General features: G+C 44.4%; 1 protein-coding gene across 2 annotated transcripts in view; it reads right to left on the bottom strand.

Moving 5' to 3' along the window:
- Positions 1–1,487: 1,487 nt before the first annotated feature.
- The window catches only part of MRPS6 (mitochondrial ribosomal protein S6), a 97,758-nt gene continuing 88,760 nt past the window's right edge, over positions 1,488–10,485 (bottom strand). For both annotated transcript variants that reach the window (XM_068266066.1, XM_068266065.1), the window contains exon 3: positions 1,488–1,783. In XM_068266066.1, coding sequence (XP_068122167.1) covers positions 1,591–1,783 — 193 coding nt within the window. In that variant the 3' untranslated portion in view covers positions 1,488–1,590. The remainder of the gene's footprint in view (positions 1,784–10,485) is intronic.

Here is a 10,485-nt window from a genome sequence, read left to right as displayed (position 1 = left end):
TATACGGAGGCTGCCATATTTATTTCCTTTTAATCAATACCAGTTGCCTGGCAGCACTGCTGGTCTATTCCTCTGCAGTAGTATCCGAATAACACCAGAAACAAGCATGCAGCTAGTCTTGTCAGATCTGACTTTAAAGTCAGAAACACCTGATCTGCTGCATGCTTGTTCAGGGGCTATGGCTAATAGTATTAGAGGCAGAAGATCAGCAGGGCTGCCAGGCAACTGGTATTGCTTAAAAGGAGATAAACATGGCAGCCTCCATATACCTCTCTCTTCAGTTCCCCTTTAAAAATGGTCTGGTCTTTAGGGGGTTTAAGCCCGTGGTCCTTAAGTGGTTAAAGGCAGTTCCATGAAGCTTCATTGGAATGGAGAATAAGTAAAAGTAGCCTCTGTAAATATGACCTTTTGAAAAATGTTTGTCCATCAAATGTTATAACAGCAGCAAACATTAAAATACTCCCAAAACGTTCTCTCCGGATCAGATGTCCGCCTGTCTCCTGAGAGGCGGTCGGATCTCCTGGAATGTTGGGGTGAGGCTGAGCAGAGCTTTTCTGCTCTTTCAAATTGTGTCAACATTACAGTGGGATAAAACGCTGACATAATATTCAATACAAATGTGTTTTCCTACTTTTTATTACCCATACAGTTCTCATATTTGCTTTTGTGCTCAAGTAATACAGGTTTGTCTGTCTACAAATTACAAGGTCCCAAAGTACAGTTTATCTGCTGTGAAAGCTGCCATTGCATTTCATTGTATAGCTGCTGTATTTATATATTAAAATATATCTAGTGATCACTTCTCAGCTCTTTCCGCTTCTCAGCTCAGTTTCGCCAGTTTGCCAATGTTTACTAAATGCATCTGGCAAAGGAATGTAAACAAAAGCTGATATCACCTCTTTTGACACGGCCAGAAGCTGCCCACTGAAGCAAGGAGCTTTCCCCCGAAGAACAAAGTGCTGTGTTTAACTGTTGTTCATGCCACTTAAAGCAGAGCATCACATTCATATAAAAGAGGAACTTCAGCCTAAACAAACACTGTCATTAAGTTACATTAGTTATGTTAATTAAAATAGATAGGTAATATAATCTCTTACCCACCCTGTTTTAAAAGAACAGGCAAATGTTTGTGATTTCATGGGGCAGCCATCTTTTTGGTTGACAGGAGGTGACAGGGAGCATGAGACACAGTTCCACCTGTCCTGTGTCCTGATCACCCCTCTCAGTTGCTAGGCAATGAGAACAACATCAGAAATCCCATCATGCTTTGCATAGTATCAGGAGAAAAATGCCCAGGCAGTTTTCTTTGATGGGGCAGAGCTTATCTTCTGTGCAGCTAAAAATGAGGCTTAGATAAGGAAAACAAAGTTCTGATGCTGTGAAACTGTTAAAGAAACACCGAGCCTTTTCAGTGCTGCTGAGTAGATTTTTAGTCCGGAGGTTCAATTTAACCAACCAGCTTTATGAAATCATGGTTAAGAGAGATGTGAGAGTGATTTATTTTATTAGGCATATGAAAAATATATACATGCAGAATTGTACAAAAGAAAGATGCTCCAGAGACCTATAGGGAAAAGGGGTGAAGGGTAATCATTTCCTCTTTCTGGTTCTGAACTTCTCCTCTAGGTTGGTAGGGGGCAGCATTCCTGGGCATGGCTTCTCCGGCTTCTTTTCCTCTTCATGTTTAAGGATGGTAGGTCTGATGACATCAATGTCACGACTTAGGTGTTCCAGCATTACGGGAATGATGGTAGTTGGAGCATAAAAGTCAACTAAATAGTACCTGGATATAAAAAAAAAAAAAGAAGAAGAAGATATTGTCAACAATGCTATATATTTCTCAAGCTAAAATAAACCTACCACTCTGTTCACCAAAGCAAAGATCTCACGTTCGATCATTTTGCCGCTCGATTTCTGATAGAAGTGAATGGAAAAAGATAAGAAAAACGAGCAAAAGATGAGAATCAAGCGGTAAAAACGATTGAACAGAGAATTGAGCAGCAGAAACGCATTGTGTATTCCCAGCATTAGAGTTAAGATCTGTTTGCTCTATTCGTAAACTCAGTAACTACTGTAGCAATCAGGGGTTTGGTTGCCTACAGTAATTCCCCTAAAATGGTGATCGGTACCTCTATTCTCCTAAATGAAGCCTCATATTGCGTATTTGGTAATGGCAACTAACTGTTGCCTAGGCAAATTTTTGTAATTTTGCCGCCCACATGTAACACTCATCTGGTGTCATTGTCTGCTCAGCAATCTGGAACTACCTACTTAGTTTTGAAAAAGGGCTACAAAGCTATGTGAGGGTGCAATCCGCTGAGGCCCACGACAGCAGAGGGTATCAGCCACAAAGTAAAATACACTGGAAGTGGTGTGCAGGTTGTTGTTTGGGGAGAGGCCAAAAACACCCCAAAAAGGCAACCTGTTCATCAGGCTCGGTCCACACTCGGCCGGATCAGCAGGATCCGCTCCAGTGGTCCATCAAGGCCCTTGTAGAGTCGGGAGCTGATGTGTTTCCACCATAAGCTTCTATAGGAAACAAATCTGCTTATCCAGAAATATAGTGCTGGTTGTGTCTTTATGTTAAAGAAGAAATCCACAATTATATAGAAGTGCACACAATATCAACCTTTACAATACAGGAAAAGAAAGAACACAGAATTAATTGGAAAAGTGCAAATTCTCAATCTTTACAAAAATACTCATGCAGAACTATGCACAAATGTGACCACTACTGTCACATTTGTGCATAGTTCTGCATTAATATTTTTGTAAACAGTAGTAAAGCACATTATGTACAAGTTGTGATTCATATTAAGTAGAACACATTTCTCCAACTGTAAGTCCATCCTAAACACCGGCATGGATATAGCCCTTCCAGGATTGGAGTTTGACACCTGTGAGCTAGAGTTAAAGTAGGAAACATGATGAGAAACCCTTCCCACGCTCCTCTTTATAATGGAATGAGCATGTCCTAATTTCTATTGCTTGCTATGAGACAGAGAAAAGTGCTGGCACATCCAAAGTTAATCTTTATTGGTTCCATGTAAAAGCATATGCGCCAAAGTTTCGGAGCCACATAGGGCCCCTTTATCAAGGCAATGTTTGCTTGCAGGCTGCTGATACCAGATGAATAGACATCACTCCCTGCGAGTGTCTAGAGGAGCCAGACACCCACTTCCTCTACAGGAATCTTTGCACTGCGGCAGACAGATTTTTGCCTCCGAGCAAACATTGCCTTGATAAAGGGGCCATATGTGGCTCCGAAACGTTGGCCATATTCTTTTACATGGAACCAATAAAGATAAGCTTTGGATGCGCCAGCTCTTTTCTCTGTTGAATACTGCTTAGAGGGCATCATCCCTCTTTTTCAGCTGCTGCACTCCCCTTAAAGGAAACCAGAGATAAACAATAGTCAAAGTTTTATACATATGGCTTCCTCCAGCCCCATCTGCACGGATCACTCCCACACCGCCGTCCTCAGCCTTCTCCAGCTCCGGTACCGGGTCCCATAACTTCAGCCAGTCGCGGCCAGTCTGAGCAGGCGCAGTGCGCTCTTTCCGGCGGAGAATAGTGCTGAGCATGCTCAGACGGACTGGAGTCACGGAACCCAGCACAGGAGCTGGAGAAGGCTGGAGAAGGCATGGGAGCGATCTGTGCAGATGGGGCTGGAGGAAACCGCTTGTATAAAACTTTGAGTATTGTTTGTCTCTGCTAAACTGTAAAAGACTATGGGTTTGATCCTGTGTGTGTGTGTGAGGCAATACTACAAATATGGTCTACATGGAATGATTCTTTTGCAAGGATGCCTCAGAACACTCCATTGGATGTAGGCAACGCTCTACAAAGAATTTGTCCCCTGGGAACTCTGGCCCCAGGTAATAGGCCAGATTCACACTGAGTCTGAGCGCATACATTTCAACTGCTCATCCCTAGTGGCAAATGCTATTACAGATATCTACAAGGTGGCTGTCAGGCTGGGCTTGGATACTTCTACTCACAGTATTTATTTTACTCCATTTCTTAATATACAGGCACATCATCCACAATGAGTATAGTGTAATAAACTGTGCAGATAGCAGATACGTGAGTTATACTGGTGCACACAGATGCACTACTGTCAGAGGTTAACAGAGCACAAATGACAGGTACACTTTCCATTTAGTCCTGGAATAAAGCCAGCACATGTGGAAGAGAGCTAAGCCTGAATAAATATTGTAAACCTCTGATGATATTGGAGGAAATCTTCTTATCCAAATCTATATTGTGTCATCTTACGCAGGCTGATAAGTAAAGCCATTTAGGAGAGGAGTCGCTGAGCACAGGGTGGGCAGGAGCAGAGTTGCAGCCATAATGCCAGCTAGCTACAATGCCTCTCCTCTCTGGGTAGCTGTGTCAGAGCTGCAGCAGCTGGTAGCACAAAGACACTGGAAATTTCCACTAAGCGCTGAGAGGCTGGCTGAGGGCGGGTGGGACATAAGCTAGCTCCTGTACTCAAGTCTCTCACCCAGCCTGTCTGTGTGCCATTCACACTGACGTAAGAGATGTATGGCAAGGAGCTGGGCAGAGGAGGAAGGGGCTGCTACTCAGCACACACATTCTACACAAACAGTAAACAGTAAAGGTGTAACAGCAGCCCATCACATTACATTTGCCTGGTGGCAATTCAGAGAATGCATCCAGCTAATGACTCTGTACCCAATTATTCCTCCTCAACCCCCTCTACCTCATACCTCACTAATTCTGCCCCATCTCTACTCTAAACCACATTATTCCTCCATAACCCCCTCTACCTCATACCTCACTAATTCTGCCCCATCTCTACTCTAAACCACATTATTCCTCCATAACCCCCTCTACCTCATACTTCACTAATTCTGCCCCATCTCTACTCTAAACCACATTATTCCTCCATAACCCCCTCTACCTCATACCTCACTAATTCTGCCCCATCCCTACTCTAAACCACATTATTCCTCCATAACCCCCTCTACCTCATACCTCACTAATTCTGCCCCATCCCTACTCTAAACCACAATATTCTTCCATAACACCCCCACACACCTCATACCTCACTAATTCTGCCTCACCCCTACCTTACACCAGAATATTCCTCCATAACCACCTCTACCTCATTAATTCTGCCGCATCCCACCTTATACCACAATATTCCTCCATAACCCCCTCTACCTCATACCTCGTAGCCTGTGCTACCACTAATAAAAAATCTTTTGTACCTTAAAGATTTTTCATCATTGAGGTAAGCTACCTCATCTTTTTGTCGATTTTAAACTGTTTTTAAACGCTTTAATCACACACCAGGGCGCCTCTTTAAACCAATTTGTCCTCCATAACCCCTTCTACCTCATACCTCACTAATTCTGCCCCATCCCTATCTTATACCACAATATTCCTCCATAACCCCCTCTACCTCATACCTCACTAATTCTGCCCCATCCCTATCTTATACCACAATATACCTCCATAACCCACTCTACTTCATACCTCACTAATTCTGCCCCATCCCTATCTTATACCACAATATTCCTCCATAAGCCCCTCTACCTCATACCTCACTAATTCTGCCCCATCCCTATCTTATACCACAATATACCTCCATAACCCACTCTACCTCATACCTCACTAATTCTGCCCCATCCCTATCTTATACCACAATATTTCTCCATAACCCCCTCTACCTCATACCTCACTAATTCTGCCCCATCCCTATCTTATACCACAATATACCTCCATAACCCACTCTACTTCATACCTCACTAATTCTGCCCCATCCCTATCTTATACCACAATATTCCTCCATAAGCACCTCTACCTCATACCTCACTAATTCTGCCCCATCCCTATCTTATACCACAATATACCTCCATAACCCACTCTACCTCATACCTCACTAATTCTGCCCCATCCCTATCTTATACCACAATATTCCTCCATCACCCACTCTACCTCATACCTCACTAATTCTGCCCCATCCCTATCTTATACCACAATATTCCTCCATAAGCCCCTCTACCTCATACCTCACTAATTCTGCCCCATCCCTATCTTATACCACAATATTCCTCCATAAGCCCCTCTACCTCATACCTCACTAATTCTGCCCCACCCCACCTTATACCACAATATACCTCCATAACCCACTCTACCTCATACCTCACTAATTCTGCCCCATCCCTATCTTATACCACAATATACCTCCATAACCCACTCTACCTCATACCTCACTAATTCTGCCCCACCCCACCTTATACCACAATATTCCTCCATCACCCACTCTACCTCATACCTCACTAATTCTGCCCCATCCCTATCTTATATTCATCCATAACCCCCTCTACCTCATACCTCACTAATACTGCCCCATCTCTTCTTAGACCACAATATTCCTCCATAACCCTCTCTACCTCATACCTCACTAATTCTGCCCCATCCCTACTTTATACCACAATATTCCCAGATAATCACCACCTCATTAATTCTGCCCCACCCCTACTTTATACCACAATATTCATCCATAACCCCTCATTAATTGACTGATATCTTGCATCCTGCTTGATCGACTAAGCTGGTCGATTTGATATATTAGCCACTTTTCATCAATTGGGCATACTGGAACAGACTCGATTCTCTCTCGATTCTATAAAATGATTGAATCAAATGGCCCATTGTACAGCCAAATCACTGTATGTATGGCCACCTTTAATATGTGACTACATGACCAGCAGAACTGTGTGCAGTGAGTTAATTTTCAGGCACTGTGGGTGTGGCAGTTGCGTAAACTGTATCATATCTCTACTGCTCAGAGTGCAAGGGAGAATGGCACAGACTGAATCCCTTTGAGAAAAACAGGAAATGGACAGTGTCTGGGCTCCTGAGCCAAAATTTTGCAAGTGATTTGACAACAGCCAGGGGCGTTGCTAGCCCCAAAGATCAATGGCACGTGCCCTGGATCTGTCCTAGGGTGCCCTCGATGTCCCACAGGCAGAGTAGAGGTGCCACAGCAACCAGCATGGCACCATACAGTACCTAGCATGCTCCACAAAGGCACCATAGCACCAAGCATGACATTACAGCACCCAGAGTGCCCCATGGAGGCACCATAGCACCCAGCAAGACACCATAGCACCCAGCATGGCACCACAGCACTCAGCAATGGGGGTATGCTGGGTGCTATGGTACCTCTATGCGGGCATATTGGGTGCTGTAATGCTTTGCTGGGTGCTGTGATGGCTTTATGGGGCATGTAGGGAGCTGTGGTTCTTCTATGAGGGTGGGCTGGGAGTTGTGGTGCCTCAATGGAATGCCCGTGGGAGCATGGAACCCCCTTCCATGCTCCCAACCATTCAATATAAGTTCAGGGAATGCTCTAGGGGGGACCGGCAGCAGGCAAGCTCGCCCAACAGAAAGCCAGAGCAGCCAGCACGAAAGCCAGGTAACTCTGCCTAGTTAGGTTTAAGTGACCCTGCCTATTTATGTGATATGCTGCATTTTTTTTATTTTTTAATAGAGAGGGAAGCTTCATCTAACATTTTGCTGGGCAGGCCTACTGAAACCGCTGTTATGTTCATGTAAATTTAGCTCCCCCATGACCACACCCACATTCTGATGCATGGCCACACCCACATTTCAGCTGGAGTGCCCAAAAGTGCCCCAGATCTCTTAGGATCCTAGCAACGCCCCTGACAACAGCTAATGATGACGCTTATAGACATGTTAAAATTAGCTCTACACCGGAGTAATTACACAGATCTAGGAATACATTTGTGCATTTGGAATGAAACGTAAATGTTTTCCTAAATGCTAATAAAAGCACCCAAATATTTATTCTTCACGCAGTACCATCAGGGAGGTGCCTAATGAGTCTCGAGTTTATTCTGCAATGAGAAAATGGCCCCAAACCATACAAAGTCATTGCGTTTTCCTTCAGCAAAAAGAAGAACAAGGAGTCCTCCGAGCCCCAGTCAATATCTCGGAGCCTGTTTGGGATTGCATGAAGAGACACAAGCAAATGAGAGCCCACATCTAGATAGAAAATGTAGTATGATTTTCTTAGGTTTATAGACACACTAACCTGTCATGTTCAGTAAAGACCTTTGGGGCAGGTTTATCAAAGCTAAAATTAAAGTGCACCTGAGACATTACATGTAGCAGCTTTTATACTTACCTGGGGCTTCCTCCAGCCCCATGTAGGCCACTCTACAATATGCATTTGTTCACTTTGGGCAAGGATTTCTAACACTGCTACTGCCTATAGAGTGTGCCTTAGTGGCGCTTTGAGTCCGCCAGGAGCAAAGTGCGATATAAAGGTTCTGTGTCTTGTCTATGTGTGGTATAAATTCTCTTCTCAACCACATGTCAGATGTTACCTGTGTGGGCAATGAAAGGTACATTGGAGAAGGTCAGGAAAGCCTTTTCCAGACAGGATTATGTCAGCTGAAACATTCATTCCTGATTGCTTTGGCTGACAGTCTGCTGGCAGTTCATAGTAAAGGAGAGAAGCTTCTTTTGACAAGTGCGGACCCTTTCTCTCCTTTACTGTGACCTTTGGATTTGCTGGCCAGGTCGAGCACTGTCAGAGAAGTGGTGGGATGTAGCGGTGTTCACCCTGCAATAAAGTTTCCTGCTGGCAGTTCATGCACTTTGGGCTTAGTGGAGCTGCATGCACTGTTCTATGGAGTTAGATGGGAAAAGGAGGACGTTCTCCTTAGTGCCTGTAAAATGTTCAGCTCAGGGCCGGGCCGAGGCATAGGCTGGAGAGGCTCCAGCCTCAGGGTGCAGTGTAGGAGGGGGCGCAGAATTCATTCAGCTGTCATTCCTAATTGTGTTTGAAGCAGAAATAAATAAGAAAAAGGCATAGATGGCAGTGACTGCAAACCAGATAACTAGATATTAAGGTGTTGGGGAGGTTGTGGGCCCTGTGGCGCCTCTTAGTCTAATAGCAATCAGTGTGTGACAGCTGGGGTGGCAGGGATGGAGGGGCGCACTTTGGTGTCTCAGCCTTGGGTGCTGGAGGACCTTGTCCCGGCTCTGGTTCAGCTTTGCCTATCATCAGGCATTTCAGCGAACACATTGTACTTAGAAGCTCAATATGTGCTTTTATTTTTAATATATTGCTCAAATAAGATCTTGCTCCCCTTTTCACTGCACAAGGGTTAAACTCAGGGCTTTCTTTTGCAAAACGTGCCTGATTAGCTGCCTTAATGGCATCAGCAGTTGCCAGGCAACCACTAGGGACACCTACCGCGACACTCTTACAGCCCAGCACTCACAAGAATTTATCACCTTGACAAAAAAAAAAATCAGACACGTTAAAAAAGAAGATAGAAAATGCTTACCAAAACTATCTGGCAGACATATTATTGTAAAATTCAACCTTACACATCAACCAGCTATCGTGGACCAGTATCATACACTTTTCTCTTATAAAGACCAATGACCATTATGATGGTTGCAATCCTACATACACCTGCTTATTTGTACAATTATCTAATCAGTCAATGCTATGGAACGCACCTTTGGGACTCCTTGTAAGGCTTCAGAACCACTTGCACCCCTGAGTGCTTCCGAAGACTGGAGCAGTGTGCATGTGTGTGCGCAGCACGGATCCACTCCTCTTTCTAAGCATTCAGGGTTCTGAGCGCTTCCGAAGCCTGCCTGAGGAGGGCCGAAGACCTATTTCGCCTGCGGGTCAAATATCTTCACTGGGGTTGGTGGGCAGAGGACAGTGGTGGAATGAGGACATGGAGAGGACCAGAATCGCTCTATGAGCGTATACAACCTTTTCTTTTTAAAGCGCACATCGGGATCACTTTAGTAAGAGAGGTCAGAAGAGAATAGCCAGACTGATTTAAACCGACAGAAAGACTACAGTAAATGAGACAAACATTCTTTACTACTGTGGTGGCCATAAAACTATCTCAGACTGCACAACTTGACAGACCACGCAGGTTACTCTCCTCTTAAAGAGGAACTTCAGCCTAAACAAACATACGGTCATTAAGTTACATTAGTTATGTTAATTAAAATAGATAGGTGATATAATCTCTTACCCACCCTGTTTTAAAAGAACAGACAAATGTTTGATTTCATGAGGGCAGTCATCTTTTTCGTTGAAAGGAGGTGACAGGGAGCATGAGACACAGTTCCAACTGTCCTGTGTGCTGATCAACCCTCCCAGTTGCTAGGCAACGTGAATAACATAGGAAATCCCATCATGCTTTGCACAGCATCAGGGGAAAAAAGCCCGGGCAGTTTTCTTTGATGGGTGGAGCTTAGCTAAAAATGATGCTGTGGTAAGAAAAACACATTTCTGATGCTGTTAAACTGTAAAAGAAACACTAAGCCTTTTCAGTTCTGCTGAGTAGATTTTTAGTCCGGAGGTTCACTTTAAGCTGCGTACACACTCCTGATTTCTTCAAACGACGGGTCGTCAGACCCGCCCGCGGGGCGGCCGTTCTGACGACA

This window comes from Hyperolius riggenbachi, chromosome 2, assembly GCF_040937935.1.
Source record: "Hyperolius riggenbachi isolate aHypRig1 chromosome 2, aHypRig1.pri, whole genome shotgun sequence".
Taxonomy (NCBI): domain Eukaryota; kingdom Metazoa; phylum Chordata; class Amphibia; order Anura; family Hyperoliidae; genus Hyperolius; species Hyperolius riggenbachi.
This window is presented reverse-complemented; position numbering and strand designations above follow the sequence as displayed.